Source organism: Galeopterus variegatus, unplaced genomic scaffold (genome assembly GCF_000696425.1).
Source record: "Galeopterus variegatus unplaced genomic scaffold, G_variegatus-3.0.2 Scaffold2021, whole genome shotgun sequence".
Classification (NCBI taxonomy): Eukaryota; Metazoa; Chordata; class Mammalia; order Dermoptera; family Cynocephalidae; genus Galeopterus; species Galeopterus variegatus.
This window is the reverse complement of record NW_007728132.1, coordinates 260,748-279,936: the sequence shown is the minus strand read 5'-3', so window position 1 is coordinate 279,936 and position 19,189 is coordinate 260,748. Positions and strand designations below refer to the sequence as shown.

Below are 19,189 nucleotides of genomic sequence, written 5' to 3'. Positions count from 1 at the left end.
TAAAATAGATTGAAGCTGTTATCAGAAGGTTCCCAACAAAGAAAAGCCCAGGACCAGATGGATTCGCAGCAGAATTCTACCAAACATTCAAATAGGAATTGACACCAATTCTCTACAGACTATTCCAAAAGATTGAAATAGAGGCAATTCTCCCAAACTCATTCTGTGAAGCAAATGTCACCCTGATACCAAAACCAGGTAAAGATACAACAAAAAAAGAAAACTACAGGCCAATACCCTTGATGAATATAGATGCAAAAAATACTCAATAAAATACTAGCAAAGAGAATACAGCAACACATACTCAAAATTATACATCTTGATCAAGTGGGATTCATCCCAGGGATGCAAGATTGGTTCAACATATGCAAATCAATAAATGTGATACACCATGTCAATAAAATCAAACACAAGAACCATATGATCATCTCTATAGATGCTGAAAAACTATTTGATAAAACTCAACATTCGTTCATGATGAAGACTCTCTACAAGTTAGGCATAGATGGAAACTCAACATAATTAAAGCCATATATGATAAATCCACTGCCCATATCATCCTGAATGGATGGAATTAGACAAGGATGCCCAAATAGTGTTGGAAGTACTAGCCAGAGCAATCAGAGAAGAGAAGGAAATAAAGGGCATCCAAACTGGAAAAGATGAAGTCAAACTGTCCCTGTTTGCAGATGATATAATCCTATATATCAAACAGCCTAAAGCCTCTACAAAAAAACTCTTGGAGTTGATAAATGATTTCAGCAAAGTTGCAGGATACAAAATCAATACACAAAAATCAGTAGCATTTCTATTCTCCAATAGTGAACAGGCAGAAAGAGAAATCAAGAAAGCTTGCCCATTTACAATAGCCACCAAAAAAATAAAATACTTAGGAATGAGTTAGCCAAGTATGTGAAAAATCTCTATAATGAGAACTACAAACCACTGCTTAGAGAAATTAAAGAGGACACAAGAAGATGGAAAGATATCCCATGCTCTTGGATTGGAAGAATCATCATAGTGAAAATGTCCATACTCCCAAAGTGATATACAAATTTAATGCAATCCCCAACAAAATTCCAATGACATTTTCTCAGAAATGAAAAGAACTACCCAGACATTTATATGGAATAACAAAAGACCACGCATAGCCAAAGCAACGCTGAGCAAAAAAAAAAAAAAAAAAGCTGGAGGCATAACACTACCTGACTTCAAACTATACTACAAAGCTATAATAACCAAAACAGTATGGTACTGGTATAAAAACAGACATACTGATCAATGGAATAGAATAGAGAATCCAGAAATCAACCCACACACTTACAGCCATCTGATCTTTGACAAAGGCACCAAGCCTATACACTGGGGAAGAGACTGCCTCTTTAGCAAATGGTGCTGGGAGAACTGGATATCAATATGCAGGAGAATGAAACTAGACCCATACCTTTCACCACATACTAAAGTCAACTCAAAATGGATTAAAGAATTAAATATACACCCTGAAACAATAAAACTTCTTAAAGAAAACATAGGAGAGACACTTCAGGAAATAGGACTGGAAACAGACTTCATGAATATGACCCCAAAAGCACGGGCAACCAAAGGAAAAATAAACAACTGGGATTATATCAAACTAAAGAGCTTCTGCACAGCAAAAGAAACAATTACCAGTTAAAAGACAACCAACAGAGTGGGAGAAAGTATTTGCAAAATATATATCTGACAAAGGATTAATATCCAGAATATACAAGGAACTGAAACAACTTTACAGCAAAAACAAGGAACCCAATTTAAAAATGGGCAAAAGAGCTAACTAGGCATTTCCCAAAGGAAGATATACGAATGGCCAACAGACACATGAAAAAATGTTCAACATCACGCAGCATTCAGGAAATGCAAATCAAGACCATGTTGAGATGTCACCATCTACTATCCAAAAGAGTGTGAATGATAAATGCTGGCAAGGCTGCGGAGAAAAAGGAAACCTCATACATTGTTGGCGGGACTGCAAATTGGTGCAGCCTTTATGGAAAATGGTTTGGAGGTTCCTCAGACAATTACAGATAGATCTACCATATGACCCAGCTATTCCACTGCTGGGAATATACCCAGAGGAATGGAAATCATCAAGTCGAAGGTATACCTGTTCTCCAGTGTTCACTGCAGCACTCTTTACAATAGCTAAGAGTAGGAACCAGCCCACATGTCCATCATCAGATGAGTGGATATGGAAAATATGGTATATCTACACAATGGAATACTACTCTGCTATAAAAAAGAATGAAATACTGCCATTTGCAACAACATGGACGGACCTAGAGAGAATTATATTAAGTGAAATGAGTCAGGCACAGAAAGAGAAATATCGCATGCTCTCCATGGACGGACCTAGAGAGAATTATATTAAGTGAAATGAGTCAGGCACAGAAAGAGAAATATCGCATGCTCTCACTTATTTGTGGGAGCTACAAATAAATAAGTAAATACACAAATAAACTGGGGGGTGGGAGGTAAGAAGACACAACTATTACAATTCCTTGAAGTTGATACGACAAGCAAATAGATATGAGGTTGTTGGGAGGGACGGTGGAGAGGGAGGAGGGAGGGGAGAGGGAGGTTTCGGTAACTGGCTACAATAATCAACCACATTGTATATTGACAAAATAAAGTATAATTTTTAAAAAAATTGTTCTTCTGAACGCTGGTTTTACACTCCATTTAAAAAATTCTCACAAATTTAATTAGTATTATGTCCCTTTATAATCTTAGTTAATTCAACAAATGAAAATTGGTACTTTTAAGTGTAATCCCAATTTTTAAAGACTGTTTTCCTTCTTATCCATTAATCTCTATAGATATAATTTTTCTAGCTCTGATATATCCAAGCAGTTCCTGAATTACTCATAGAAGCAAACTTTGAAAAGTATGCGTAGGGAAGGTTCCCTCTATCACAGACTTATGAACAAATGGTAGATGAGTCTTTACTTTTGTCCTGGAATTTGCCTGGAAAATATTGCATTTCTTTTAATTTTTCCTTTTATATTCAACCTCAAGATTTATCTAACTAGTGTTGTTTCATTAGCAGCCTTTCTAGTTCCCAATAGTAAATTTGAATGAAGAATCTCTCAGACCAATACTGAAATGTAAGATATTCTATATAGGTACCCTGATTTGATAACATCAGTTTTTAAAAATGATAATCCTACTGGTATATCAGTGCCATTTGAGTTCCAAGGTTTCAGTTAAAACTTATGAGAACAATTTTACTAGTTTCATCCAGTTTAAGAATCTTTTTTGCTTCTCTTTTCAAATGTGAAGTATGAATTTAGTATTATGCTCTTTTAGCATTATTAGCATTCTATGAAGAACGACAATGAATCCAGTTTCTTTTTTTTAAAATTCATGTCTCTTCATCTGTTCCAGAAGAGATTAATAGTGAAACAGAATTCTATTTCGGGCTGTTAAAATTCTACTTATTTCATGCTTCAAATATCCAAACATTGATAGCAATATTTTAAAAATTGCATCTTGTATTAAATAATAATAATTAAATAAAAGTGGATGAATGTGTAAAGCTTTTATAATTCAATAAAAAGTTTATTAAAATAAAGTAGAAGAATGTACATACTCCAAGAGCCAAACTATAAACCACTATAATGTGAGGGTGCTTGAATTGATTTCATTTACAAACTTGAAATAAACATAGTATTCTATATTGATAACAAATAATGTCATAAACTTTAAGCCAAATAATTAGTGGAAATATCTTGAATTATTGTTAGTAAGATTTATTGAGCACTTGAGTGGTTTTGATTGAAAGTAAGTTGTCAGTAACCAAGAACTATTAATTTAGCCACTTTTTAAAATAAGTTAATCTATAACAAACAATTTAATCTATAATAAAATAGAAATTTGAGTTTCTTTTAGAAGTTGTAATTTGTACAAGTTTCTAGCCATATCAGAAAACAAAATTACCTTAATTGCCAGTTTTTTGTAGAAAGTATGTTTCTAACCAAACAAGTTCATTATGAATATTAAAGGAATGTTTCTGTACATAGTAGAACAGTGTTATCACTAAAAGTTTTTATTTCTATTTAGCTAAAAAAAAGTAACATTATTTTTGAATTTACTTTTTGATTAAAAAGATTAAATTTCCATTTAAAATTTTGATTTTGAGAATTTTAATCCTGTGCACAGGTAAATATTGTAACCACTGTGAAAGAATGAAAACATGTAAAGAGAATATTTTCTATTTCTGCCTACAAGATAGCCTTCTTCACATAAAAAACACTATAATAATAAATATGTGATATAAACTATAAACATGGTATAAAATTTGATGCAATGATATGTCAACTGTAGGGGCCAAGGGAAAACTTCCCCTCCACCCTATGCAGGGTCCCTGAAAATAAACTGAGGATAGATTAATAGGAGAAAAGGCATACAGATTTATTTAACGTGTATAAGCACCAGGGAGTTGCATGAGAATGATTACCAAATAACCCAGTGAGGTGCAGATGCTTACATACCCTTCTTCATAGGAGAAGGAGATATGGGGGAAATGTGGCAATTTTAAGGGGTAGTAAATATTTTTTAGGAGGAATAAATGGATTCAGGAGACAGAAATTAACCTGTAAATGATTCTCTTTGGAATCTGAATGAGCCTGAGAGGCAGACATTATCTTGTGAAAATGTCTGTCCAGGTGTGGTTGGTTCCTTATTCTTCTTTTCTGGGCTAGATAATGAAATTTCAGGGAGGGGATGGAAGATAAGGAATATCAGCAAAAAGCCTCAAGCTGTGCCTCTGGAGAAACAGAGGGTTGAGAGGATGTGAGGGGAGATGAGTTGAAGGGGAGGTCAAAAAGCTCTTGAGACAGGGGCCGGCCCGGTGGCGCACTGGATAGTGCGCCGCTTGGGAAGCGCGGCAGCGCTCCCATCCGAGGGTTCGGATCCCACGTACAGACCGGCTCCCGGGAGCAACGCCGAGGCTTGCGATCCCGGACCGATCCCGTCCGGTACGGGGGCAACACTGAGGGTTGCGATCCGTAGCCGGACATGGAAAAAAGACAAAAAAAAAAAAAAAAGCTCTTGAGACAGCTGCTTTAACTCAGCATGTTAAAGTGCAGTATTTTGGGTTTTCATTTTCTGAGCCCCAAAGTTAATGAAAAAGAGTCTTGGAGAGTAGACTTGTGGTTGCGAGAGGTGGGAAAGGGGAGGGAGGGTGGATAGCGAGAGGTTAGTAGACACAAAATTACAGCTAGATAGGAAAAAATAGGTCTTTTGAGTAGTTCTAGGCATCTATAATTAACAGCAATTTATAGTATGCTTTCGAATGGCTAAAAGAGAGGAGTTTAAGTGTTCTCATCACGAAGAAATGATAAATTTTTATGTTTGCTAAACTACCCCAATTTGATCACTACACATTGTATACATGTATTGAAATATAACTCTGTACCCCATAAATATATACAATCAATATGTTTCAATTTAAAAAAAATCCTGTACAGATCTAATATACGAAACCTGAGGGAATCAACAGAAAGTGATAAAAAATCAGTATGTTTAAGTATTTCTATTAATTTGGAATATATTTCATTTCATTGAAGAGTGTTCATCAATTATGAGGGCAGAAATTTTTCACTTTAATTTTTCGATGTATTTTTATATTAATTTACACCAAAAAGACATGCACCCAGTGTATCAAGTTTTAATTTGTATTATCAATTTTTAAATTCCACTGTTTCATGATGTACTAGAGATAACCAAAAGTGAGTACTCCAAATGTATCTGTGATTTATATTTTTTAAAATAACTAGTTTGTTATTGAAAGAGTTATGCACAAATGGTAAAAAACAAAAACAAAAAACAATACCACAACATATATGAGGTTACTTCAAAAAGTTTGTGGAAAAATTGAATTATGAGATAATCTCTCCATGAACTTTTTGAAGGCCTCTTATATGTACAGCAAAATAAAACATTATACTTTTGACATCTAGAACTTCTTTCCAGAGACAACCAGTGCCATCAGGTCTTTGGATATCCTTCTAGAAATAGTCAATATATGTACAATTACATAGATTAGATATATACCTCCAACTTTTACCATTACTGGTGGCACACCATACAATGTTTGGTTCCCTATTCTTGATTAGTATTTTAAACAGGTTTTCAGAAGTCAGTGGAAAAATGACCATTTCTTGAGCACCACGTGTGCGTGCTTCATGCTGTGCTAGATTTGCAAGCCATTTTGGTAAATTCATAGGACACTCCAGGAAGTAGCTGGAATTTGTCCTCTAGTACAGATAATAGGCCCAAGAAAGATCAAATAACTTGCCCAGGGTACCACAGCTAGTAAGTAGTTAAGCTAGAATTTGAATCCAATTCTGTCTGATTTCAAAACACACAATCTTCATTAGCATGCTGCAGCAATGTTCATGTTTATTGAAAGGCTCAGAAAGAATTGACACCAAGATGAGAAATCAGGCTAGAAGGAGCTTATTGGCACAAGCAACGCAGAGGAGGCATAGATAGAACCTAGCCTCACCTCGCCCCTAGGCGTTGGACTTATATTTCTTCTTGTGATGAGTTGTGTTGTTCTGAGTGGCCATAGCTTACGTTAATGAGGAGTTAAATGAAATGTCCAGTGGGAGTTGTTGAGGCCTTATGTTAATTAGGTGATTTTTACGTTTGCAATTATTGGTTCCCTTAGTATGTAAAGTAGGGTTTCAGAGGGGACCAATGACATGGAGTTCTGTTGCAGTTATGAGTTCCTTTGTCTTTTTATTTTATGGGGAAATCTCATAGGGCGGGAACCGCCATTTTGAGTATCTTTGGGTGGTGCCATCTTAAGTAGTCCTCCCCCACCAAACCTAAAAGTTATTAGTACCATCTTTTCTTCTCTCCTTTACTTAGTATTTATTTATTTTTTCTTACAAATTTTATTTTATTTTGTCAATATACAGTGTGGTTGATCATTGTGGCCAATTACTGAAACCTCCCTCCCTCCCTCCTCCCTCTCCCCCCTCCCTCCCAACAATGTCCTTTCTTAGGTACAGTTTTATTGATTGTTTTTCCCACCTCTGTAGTGCTCAAACTTTCTTGTTAGTTTGTTTGTCATATTATTTGTTGAAACTGTACTTTTTATGTTTTATTAATTTAATTTTATTTTACCTATTTTTTAAATTTTATTTTATTTTATTTTGTCAAAATACACTGTGGTTGACTATTGTGGGAAATTACTGAAACCTCCCTCCCTCCTCACTCTCCCCACTCCCTCCCAAATATGTCCTTTCAGTTTGCTTGTCTTATCAATTTCAAGGAATTGTAACTGTTATGCCTTCTTCCCCGCTGCCCCGTTTTTTGTGTATTTATTTATTTTTAGCTCCCACAAATAAGTGGCAGTGATGGTTGTTTTTCAGGTACCAAACCCAGTACTCCCTTGAGAATTTCTTTTAAGGGTGGTTATGTGATAGTGAACTCCACAGTTTTTGTTTCTCTGAGAAATATACTATTTGCCCTTCATTTCGGAAGGATAGCCTTGTGAAGTAGAGTATTCTTGTCTGGCAATCTCTGTCTTTCAGTATTTTGAATATATCATCCCATTACTTTCTGGCTTGTAGAGTTTGTGATAAATAGTCTGATGTTAGTCTGATTGCGGACTCCCTTATAGGTGATTTGACGCTTCTCTCTTGCAGCTTTTAAGATTCTCTCTTTGTCTTTGAATTTTGCCAATTTGACTATAACATGTCTTGGAGAAGACCTTTTTGGGTTGAATATGTTTAGGGATCTTTGAACTTCCTGAATCTGAAGATCTGTGTTTTTTCCTATATCTGGGAAGTTTTCTGCCACTATTTTGTTGAGTATGTTTTCAACACAATCTCCTTTTTCCTTCCCTTCTGGAATACCCATGACTCAGATATTTGAGCACTAAAGATTGTCTGATATCTCTCTTAGGTTTTCTTCAATGTTTTGAATTCTTTTTTCTTTTTTTTTTTTTCTGCCTGTGTTATTTCAAACAGCCATCTTCAAGGTCAGAAGTTCTCTCTTCTGCTTCTGCAAGCCTTCTGGTTAAACTCTCTGTTGTGTTTTTTATTTAATTGAATGAATTCTTCAGCTCCGCAAGCTCTGCTACATTCTTTTTCAGGGCATTTATTTCCTTGTACATTTCTTCTTTCAGGTCCTGTATACTTTTCCTCATTTCATCGTGTTGTCTAGCTGAGTTTTCTTGTATCTCATTTAGTTTCCTCAGAATTATCACTCGAAATTCCTTGTCAGACATTTCAAGGGCTTCTTGTTCTACAGGATCTACATATTGAGAGTTATTACCCTTTGGTGGTGTGCTTTCTTGATTTTTCATATTTCTGGTATCTTTCCTTTAATGTTTAGTCATTGTGGCAAGGGATTTCACGGTCTACTGGTTTGACACTATTGTCTGTTAGGATCCTGCCTGGGATGCCAATTTGGCACGGCTGCCTCACTGTCTGCTGGGTCATCTGCTGGCACCTCAGGCATGTGGTTGCCGCAGGTCTCAGGCCTCTCTGGGGAGGCGCCTCTCTGGTCGGTGCGCACTCAGCCGGGCTGGGGATGAAGTCTGGCAGTGGCGAGGCCTACCTGCTTGGCTGCGTGCTGGCGCTGCAGGGCACGTGTTCTCCATGGGACTTGGGCCTCTCTGGCCGGGTGCCCCTCTGGTCTGGGATAGGAGAGTTTTATCACTGGATAGCTATTGATTAATACTTATTGAATGTTCACAGTGTGCCAGCTGCCACTATGATAAAAGTAGCTGATGATCTGTTTAAATCACTGCTGTTTTGTTTGGCTGAAAGATTCTGGGCTACTCGAAACTTTCTGAGGCAGTCTGTGAATGTCACTGCCAGAGGCAGTGTCAGGGGACATTAACCCGCCAAGGTTAAGGCCAGCTCTGGACTTTGTGGAGAAAGCCAAATGAGCTCAGGGTTGCAGGCAGCTCTGCTTCCTTCTTGAAATAACATGATTTGGAGAAAACATCTCTTTCTGACCAGAGAAAAGTACATGGTGAAGATTAATGTTTCCCAGATAGAAAGATGCTTTCTGCCTAATTCCTTTGGGGAGTCAGAATGTCTAGGAAAGAAAGAGGAGACCTTTCGAATTAGAACTTTTGACCAAGAGCCAGAAGAATGTCACAGGATTGCTGTGTTTTTTGTTTCAGTTTGGTTTGGTTTTCTTTATGGTACCAAAACGGCAAAAGCTGTAGAGATTCCTTGTTCAGGCCTCTATCTCTGGACGCGTTCTCTCTGTCAAAACCGTGCTATGTCTCAAATTCTCCTAGCTCATGCTCGACCTCTCCTTCCAGACTCGGATCAATCTTCTTATCCATCAGCCCTCCACATTTCTCTCACTTCCCCACACCTGGCCTCCAGACACTCATCCTTGGAGAACAATTTTGAAGTACCAATTTTAAATGCATACACATACTTCCTTAATGATTCCAGTTCTAGAAATTTATCTGTGAAAATGTGTCCTGAGGGCTGGCCCGGTGGCGCACTGGAGAGTGCGCCGCTTGGGAGTGTGGAGGCGCTCCTGCTGAGGGTTCGGATCCCATGTGGAGACCAGTTCCCGCTCACTGGCTGAGTGCGGTGCGAGTGTAGCACCGAGGGTGGCGATCCCGTTGCCAGTCCCCGGTGCGGGCGCGACACCGAGGGTTGCGATCCCATTACCGGTCAGTAAAAAAAAAAAGACAAAAAGGAAAAAAAAATGTGTCCTGGGGGAGATACTAACTTATCCCTCAGAGTCACTCTCTGGAAACACCTTGAAAAACAGCCTGGGTGAAGAGCAATCAGGACCCCACAGTCTTGGCATACTGAGCAAGACATTCAGGGGCTATAGTGGATTGCCTCTCCCAACAATCCACCCCTTGGCCTGACAAATTCTTGGTGAAACTCAATTTTTAAAGAGTATGCCACTCCACTGGCCATTCTGATGACCAACAGAGGCTAGGACTGATGTGTTCAATTTTTCTCCTCAGTATTTCATTAAGGCTACTACCACCAGAAACCTAAGCAGCATGATGAAGGCACTCTGGAGTATTAGCCATGACCAAGACCTCAGGGTCCCAGACTCAGACAACTGTAATAAGTCCCAAGGGGACTAGTATATCCTATTTCAGACAGATAGGAAGTAGTCTAGGGCCAGTCCATTATCCATTATAATCTGCACAAGACAGTTGAAACCCACCTGTTTGTGAGAAATGTCCTCACCCATCCAATGCCAAAGGATGGACATAGAGACATGAGGTATGGCAAAGTGTGACTTTAATTACGGCCTTATAAGGCTTGGGTGTATGAAGGGCAGGAACACAGAAAAGGGCTGTAGGAAGCAATATTCCTGAGTATGCAAGTCCCTCCCCCAGTTCCTCATTGGCTGCGTACTACAGGATGAACAATCTTCCCGGAAGGCACCTAAAATTTATTACCCCCTTGTAAGAAATTTCTTTGTCTGAGGGCTCAGGACATATCTGTGAAAAAGGCCTGCTAAAACCCTGTGAAAGGAGAAACACCCAGGAATGAAGAAAACAATATTGGCTAGTAACTAATTACCATCTCAAGGAGAGCTCTATCTGTTCAGCAACCCTCCGGGAATGTGCTAGACCAGGCAGACACCTTTTGAGCTGGGCCTGAATCAGTTAAAACATCATCAGATAAGTCATTTCTGAAAATGAATCACTTATTTTTTTACACTGCTGATGTTTGTTGTCACTGTAAATATTTACCAGAGGCAACAGATGGGCCAAAAAACAATTCCTATTCTCAAAGGAAACATTCTGTGCCCATCAGGCAGAGGTGAGAGAGGAAGAATCAAATCTTTCTGAATTTATTTTTGAGGAGGCCATTCCAGTGTTCATAAAACCAGATGTAGGAGGATGGCAGAGAATACAGAATATCCACTGAATACTTTGACTACGGACCTAATGTTGGTAGACTCAGTGAAATAAGGTGCATAACTATCACACTGTAGACGCTCTGGAAAGCCAGAAATAGTTTAGATTCAAGGGCCACAGGGATGTGGCCAGAGTTAGGTGACTGGACTTATGTAGCAAAAGTATAACTTGGAAAAGTATCAACAGCAATGAGGCACCAATAATGGCATCAAGAATGGGGCCAAAGGTCTGACATAGCCAATTGGCTGAAGTGGGTGGGGGCCCTATAAAATGTGGTATAAAACAAAATATTTCTGGGCAGAAGTCACAAGTCAGATATGCTGTGGTAGCTTTTACAACAGAAACATTTGAATAGTCCTTTATTGTGCTCCCAATCTATAATGGTGAATGTGTTTCCATTGCCTACACAATGGTGGATCTGGATAGTAATGGAAGTAATCTGGGTGCTGCGTGCAGTCTTAATAAGCAGCTTGTCTCCATTCAGACTCAGAGAATGGGCCCAGACTGTGTGCATCTACAGAAGTAAACCAGACTGTCAGATGGGGAGCTGAAATTTATTTTCACAGTGTACAACTTCAAAGAGTGGTACCTTTAATCTGCCTGTCTATAGTCTTCCAAGTGGCAAACTGGACAGGTAGGCCATTGGCAATAGCTCTTGCTCAAGAGTCATTGTAAATGTAGCAGGTTTCATGAAGAGGTCAGGGATTTGGTCAAAGAGAGGAGGACTGTCTTGAGTTCTGCCCACTGAGTAGCGTGACCATATCAGTTTTTGGTTTTACAAAGCTACTGCTTGGCTGAATATAGCAGCAGCCTCATAACACCGCCAGCCTTGAATTTAGCTGAACATATCAGTAACCTGGCCTATCCATATGTAGGGAAACCATTGTGAGTTGAGGGCTTCATTGAGCCAGTGACTTTTCTTCAGGTAGTGGAATGGAGCATTTGGTCTGCCCCAAAGGAGTAGCTGCCACTTTTTCATGCACACTTGAGATCACTCTATGGCCAAGCAGCTGTGCTCCTGAATATACCAATTTCACTGGACCAGAGAGAGGCTTGTTGGGTTGCTTCTGCCTTGTCAGTTATTGAGTCCTAGTTGACCTATGCCAAAATATAAAGGTCAGATGGTAAAGTCACAAGGCTTCCCTGTGTCAGTCATTCAGTTTCAAAAAGAACTTTTACAGCTGCTTTTTAAAAAGGTGTGTAATTGGAGGCTGAGTCTGAGAGATGGTGCTGTTGTACTTGGAAACAGACTCTTGGGTAGTCTAGCAGTTATGATGTCTATAGCTATCATTGTCATTGTCCTGGGATTCTTAGTTGTTTCTGCAGGACCACCTGGAAGTAGACAGTCCATGTGGTAGTCCCTGAATGAGAGAGTCTCCCTGTGGACTTCATGAGCATTCACAGTGTAAGCATGTAAAATATCAATACCAGTTATATATTCAGATGTGGAAGCCAAAACATAGTACACTGTATCAGTACAAATTTGAGCACCTTCCCCTGTAGGAGCACAGATCAAGGAGCATGTGTCAGGGGCTATGACACAGTTATCAGGAGACTATCACCTACATCTCACAAGGAGAGAGAGGTGGGCAGTGGGGAAGAAATTTAAGTGTTGACCTCTTTTCTCCCCAACTCATGGGGCCCTTGTCTTTCCTCTTGCAGAAAGCCATGTGTCTGTCAACATCCTACCCTTATATCCAAAACTGTCAAGAACTGTAAAAGCCTAAAGTTTGGTCTTACCCAACTGACAAACTAATAGTCAGTCTTTTATCATTTCATGGATTCTGGCAGAAGACAGGAGACTCCTGAGTCAAAGACAAAAGGACTTTATTCCTCATGACACAAAGCTTCAAGAGCATTATGTTTGCCCTCCAAGTCCACAAGTGGTAACAAAATATGGACCTACACAAACAGTGGGTGTATGTTTCAGTTAAGGAACACTGGGCTTGGGGGAACCACTGTTTTTTTTTGTTTTTTGTTTTTGTTTTTGTTTTTTAGCAAGAAGTAAACAAGCCTTCTCTCCCTCTCTCCCATCCTGGAAGGGAAACGTTACCTCATTCTTCAGGGTTGCTCACTGCCAACAAAACCCTGAGAAATGGCATAGGTAAAGAGTGGACAGGGTCTTCCATTTTTGGCTGGTCAGACCAAGAAAAAACATGCAAGGGTTCACAGGGCCCATGGCAGACTGCCTCTCCCAATAGCTTGATGGTAACTTTTCTGTAATCTTCCAGATATATTAGTTTCTATCAAAAATTATAAAATCTGGCACCAGATATCAGTAACAACATAACTTTTAAATATTACCAAAATTTTCTTTTAAAAAGAGACCAAGAAAGGAAAAAATACACTAGTGCTAACAATTTTACAGTGAGCCTATTAATGCTATAAAGGAACAGATAATTCCTATGTTATATTAACTCATCCAGAATAAAATTAATGTGGTTGCCTAATGCTAGACTGACTCTAAACTGAAGATGTCAAATAATTTAAATAAATGTACAGTTAATCTCAAATAGTAATACAGAAACATGAAAACAAAACAAAAACAAAAGGAAATTAAGATAATTCCATATTGTTAATGAGTTTTCCTGAGAAATGTAAAGAAGGTATAACATTTTATATTTTCATAATACATCAGTATGCCCAATGAGAAAATTTTTTATTCATCTCAATAGATGAAAAAAATCATTGATAAAATAAAGCAATTATTTTTTATTTTAAGTTTTAAAAGAAGGTATGAAGAGAGACATTCCATATTATCTCATGAAAGTTTCAATATAATAAAGATTTAAATTCCTCCTAAATTAGCCAATAGGTTTAGCATAATTCTAATTAAGCCCTACTAGAACTTTCGGGGGGTTAACTTGGGGGAAAAAAAGGATTCTACTGTTAATTTGAAAGCATCAACAAATGCAAAGAGCTATGAAATTCTGGAGAAAAAAAGGAGCACTGAAGAGGAAATTGCCCTGTCAGATACTGGATTATAAAGCAACGAATGGAGCAGACCAAATAGCTATTAAGTAGATCATAATGTAAATATAATACATACAATAATTAACTAGCTACCTTAGGAAAAATATCTGATTGGATCCTTCCCTTTGGATGAAAATAAATTACGGATGGGTTAAAAGTTTAAAGTAAAATAAAAGGAAAAATCTTAAGAAAGCTACTGGAAAATATTAGTAAAATCTCACAAGCAGGTTTGGGAAAAACTGTCTGAATAAAAACAATGTAAGAATCGCACACACAGGAAACATTTGGCTACATAACAACATAAGCCTTCACCATATTAAAATCAGAATGAAGTATAAGAAAATATTAGAAAAGGTCTGAAACAAATGACAGAAGTATTAATACGAATTACTAAAAATATATTACTATTTAATATATAAAGAGCCCCTTCAAAATTAAAGAAATAACTTTTTTACTTTTTAAAGTATAAACAATCAGGTAATAAAACATACACTGGTAAGTGTTACTTCGTAAAAATCACTAATAAATTAATGTTGTTCTGCTTTGCCAGACTCTAATACTTGCAAAAAATATTATTTAAAAAAGTATTATTTGACTAATACATTATTTTAAAAAATCTCCATCTATATTGTTTTTATTATTAATTTTCTTATTCCCCAGGTATATGTTTGGTTTATATTTAAAGAGATATAGTGCAAATAAATCTATAGTTTTGCATGTTTATTTCAAACAATTTATGCTTATATAAAACATATCTCATCTATTTTATGGTATTTTAGTATAATTTATATTCTAAAATCAAAAGCTATTCAAGATAAAATACTCTCAGATACATTAAGTTTTTCAATACACATCACATTCTTGAACATAAAATGTCTTAGAATACTAAAATTTTTTTATAAGAAAACTTCGGCTATTTCAACTCTCTTCTCTCTTTATAAACCAAGTCTTTCACTACAGGCTATTATTAATTTACCTTGAAGTAGCCTTCTTCAGCAGCTTTTTAATCTCATTAATTTTACAGGTGTGTTCCTTATGTATAACCACAAATGCATTACAACCATCTGGTGGTGGCTCATCAGCTGCAATCTAGGATTTCAAAGATTATATTTAGCTACAGTAGTAGATAATTACAATATGATTAAAAAAACTCACACATTACTTTGATTAAAATAACTCATCAACAACTATTAAGTTATTCCTCTAATTAAAGTAAAAAACATCTCCAGATAGGTAGAATCTAAGAAATATTGTAACGAAATCATCTTTATCCTAGGAAATACATGCTTCAAAGTTATTTTTTAAAATTCTATTAAAATTTTCATTATAATTCACATCAATGGTGATCTGTCCTCAAAATTTCCTTATCCCAAATAACTATAAAATTTATATAATATATTCAATTATATTGTAATCAATGACAACAATGAAAAAATAATCAATGATAGGCTATGGAACCAAGTATTATAAGTCTGTAGACTGTTTTGAGCCAAATAGTTCTATGTACAGTGCTAGCACGCCTCTGTCAAATACAGTTTGGGTATTTTTACACACCTGTTGAAACATCTGAATAGTTGGAGAGTATGCCCTTATAGAGAAAGCAAACTTTAAGAGATTGATGTGTAAATTGTCTAAAAATTGTCCAGCTTTCTTCAGGATTAAGTTGTAATAAGAATAATCTGATTCTATAAAAAGAAATCAAAAGAAAAGGATGTTAGTATTTTACATCCAACACACTGACATATCCCTCATTGTAAAGCTAACAATCAAATCAATGTCATATAATCATATCTTAAGTTCGGATGGCGTTAGAGAAAAATCAAGATCTCTAGTCCATTACTGACTTCATTTTGGATATTCCAGTGATGTCCAAGCAATTGACATGAGGACAGGTGAAAACAATCTTGCCACTAAAATGTATTGGAAGATGCCAGCATTTCAGACCAACCTACTCCAAGGTTGCGAGGCTATAATACAAGGATAAAAGATAGGTCCTACCTGTAATTCAACAGATTATAGCACATGAAAGAAGTTAAATATGATTGTTAATAAATTTTAAAGTACACATATGAATAAATTCTACTAAGATTCAGTGCAGAAGGCCATGTGTCCAGAATACTTTAGGAGAACTTCAAGCAAGATTTCAAGAATAATTGTCATCTTGTCTAGAAGTAGACCAAACTAACCTGATCTGTTGGTTCATTCCTTTTGACCTATCTCCAAAGATCCCAAAGACACAAAGAAGGATGGATCTTAGAATTTAATTTAAAACTTTCCAACATTCCTGTGGAGACAGAATGGGAGAGGGCAGAAGAGAATGGCAGTCTAGAGTTGAAGAAGGCCTCATGGCACTTACGGGAATACAGAGAGAACTCTATCTGTGCCCTTTTCTCTACACTGCCCTGGGTATAATCATTATCTGCACGGTTGCCATTGTGTCAGAAAACTGCAGAGCCATTCCAGGGCCAGCCAGAGGCCATAAGGTATCAACAGGGCAGCTCTGAAGTCCATTTGGTACAGGCATCCGTAGGTTGGCCCCTGCACATTCTCCGGTAATTTCTTCCCTCCTCTACATCTTGGCACTGGGTTTCCAACTGATAGAAACTTCTCATACAAAAGAGCTATTTTGGGGAATATACAGAGCAGTTCCACATGGATCAGGGTTTCTACCTGTGAAATGTGATAACAAAAGGCATGTGGCTGAAACCAGACTGTAACAACAGGTAGTCTCTTTCTGAGAGGAGGAAAAGGATGTTTTGACTGGAAGGAGACATTTTGGGGGTGGCATGGGAGACTAAATTGTTTGTTAATTGCAACATCATTTACTACTTGCTCCAAAAGAATTATATCTTTGAACCTCAGTTCCTCTCTTTACCACAGCCCACTGAGTGTGCAGGTGTTATCTGGTCGTCCAAGTTGTCCTGTGAGAACTGGGGCTCAGAGAATCAGTGCAAATGTGAACACTGTGGTTACTGTTTTTGCTTTAAGTAATAAAGTCTTTTGTCTTTGATCCAGGGGTCTCATGTCTTCAGTCAGCATCTGTGAAATTATCTGTCAGCACTGCAAAACTTGACAGATTTGACAACAAAAATGAAATGCTGACAATATATAGAGAAGAAAAGACCCAATCCCATGGTCCAATTAACAGGATTTGAAGAAGACCTTGGGAATTGATAGTGGATATACTGAAAAAAGTGTATGGTCAATCAGACAATAAATGGTCTTCCATTCTGTTGTCTGTTAACGAAGAGAAAACAAAGAGAGGGTTACAGGCCAAGAACTAAGAAGGTTCAAAAACATCTGCCCAAATGATGTCATGGTGGCACCTTCTGACTAAATTCTTCCTACAATCTATCAGGCCAACCTTAGACACTTTCAAAGATGACAGAAAAAAGTCTAGGAGTTTATTGCAATGGGTCCTGGCTAATGTAAGGGACCCACTCAGGAGATTTCCCTTGGTTAGTCATAAAGTCTTTCAGCTCTGATTCAAAAGTCTCATGTCTTCTATCTCATTCTTGAAATTGTGGCAAACTAAGTTTTTAGCTTGCAAATAGGGTAAAAATCTAAGCCCCTTCACAGTTCTTAATAAAAAAAAGCTCAGAAATGAGATGGCCAAAGACAGGGGGATATGAAAACAGTTTTGAAAGAACTAGAAAGAAAAAAAACACCAGAAAATGTAGACTTAAATAAGAAGTAACACAAGAGTAAACAGATACCACAAAAAGTGTAAGAGAGGGCCGGCCTGGTGGCGCACTGGAGAGTGTGCCGCTTGGGAGTGCGGCGGCGCTCCCGCCGAGGGTTCGGATCCCATGTGGAGACCGGTTCCCACTCACTGGCTGAGCATGGTGCGGGCGCAACACCGAGGATTGTGATCCCGTTGCCGGTCAGTAAAAAAAAAAAAAAAAAGACCAAAAAAAAAAAGTGTAAGAGAAATAGATAATACAAAGGAAGAAAGTGAGAAAATGAAACAAAAAGAGAAGAAAAGATTTGAGAAAATGGTAGACACAGAAGTGAAGCAAAAAGAGATTTATTCTAACGTATACTTGTAGATCCTCCTAAAGCAGAAAATCAAGGGAATAGAACAGAATTAAGAAAACTGTAATTCAAGAAAACCCTCCAGAATTAAAAAGAGTAATGAATCTGTATACCTATGAAAAAAGAATGGTCAACATTTCAACATTCTCTAGTAAAACTATGGAACTCTGAAGTTAAAAATCAGAAGTACAGAATTCACACATATACACTTATGTATGTGAAGAACTCAAGGGCCATTATACCAAGAGTTACTCATGAGCATCAACAAGAGGGCAAACTTTATATAACCAAGAAATAATTGGAGAAACTGCAGCATAAAGTCTGATGGTGAGCTCTGAATAAACTTAACTGTTGAAATAAGACTAAATTAAGGAGCTAAAAGTGACAGAAGACTATAGAAATGGTGTATGCTCTGATGCAGAAAAATATACCAACAAAAATGCAACAAAGGAGAAATAAAGTGGAAAGTAAAATAACCTCAGTGATTCCTCATAAATATTCACTACGAGTAAAAGAATGTCACCGAAGCCAACAAAGTGAATAGTAGAAACTTATATACACCTAAGAATATCAAAGGTAAAGTCTAAAAACGAATATTTGTGAACAAAATCACATAGTGGTGAGGGGAAGAAAGGGTCACTAACTATTTCATTATTGCTTACAGTAGAGGACCAACAGACAATATTTAAAGAAAGAGGAGATAAAGGACTCAGCCTTTTCACATTATTCCTTTGTTCTAAACTGCAGAAGGGTAGGGGGATGCATGCATGACCAACCCCGTTCATTGAGCCTCAGCTTAAACGTTAATTGTTTTGTAAAGAAATTTCCCTGACCTCCCAAGTTCAGCTGCTGTATACACTCTGACAGGGCTCTACTGAGACCTAGAATTGACCATCTCTAGGTCAATTCTCAAAATTGTAATTAAAAATTAATATAATTTTAAAAATTCTTTCCCTCCCATTAGGCTACAAACTGTGAAGGCAGCGAACTTTTCTAGGCTTTCAATTGTACATTTCTACTCATGGCACACAAAATAGGCATTCCATAAATTTCTTGAATTAATATTTGATAAACGAATAGGCCTCTTTATTCTAGACAATAATATATTTCTAATCCAGTAATTTAAAATAGCTGACATATCAGAATAGTCTGCTCTTTTATTCCTACTTCTTTAACAAACTATAGGTGATTTCTCAGAACTTGGGAGTTATAAGTGAGTTTTCCCCCAAGAATCAAAAAATAATGCAAGTAAGATTCACCTTCAAC

General features: G+C 37.2%; 1 protein-coding gene across 1 annotated transcript in view; it reads right to left on the bottom strand.

Annotated features, from left to right (window-relative positions):
• The window catches only part of LOC103596472 (UDP-glucose:glycoprotein glucosyltransferase 2-like), a gene marked incomplete at its 3' end in the record, with an annotated part of 80,697 nt that overhangs the window by 51,141 nt on the left and 10,367 nt on the right, over positions 1 to 19,189 (bottom strand). Inside the window, exons 3-4 of the mRNA XM_008580110.1 lie at positions 15,443 to 15,573; positions 14,865 to 14,977 (exon numbers count right to left, since the gene is read on the bottom strand). Coding sequence (XP_008578332.1) covers positions 14,865 to 14,977; positions 15,443 to 15,573 — 244 coding nt within the window. The remainder of the gene's footprint in view (positions 1 to 14,864; positions 14,978 to 15,442; positions 15,574 to 19,189) is intronic.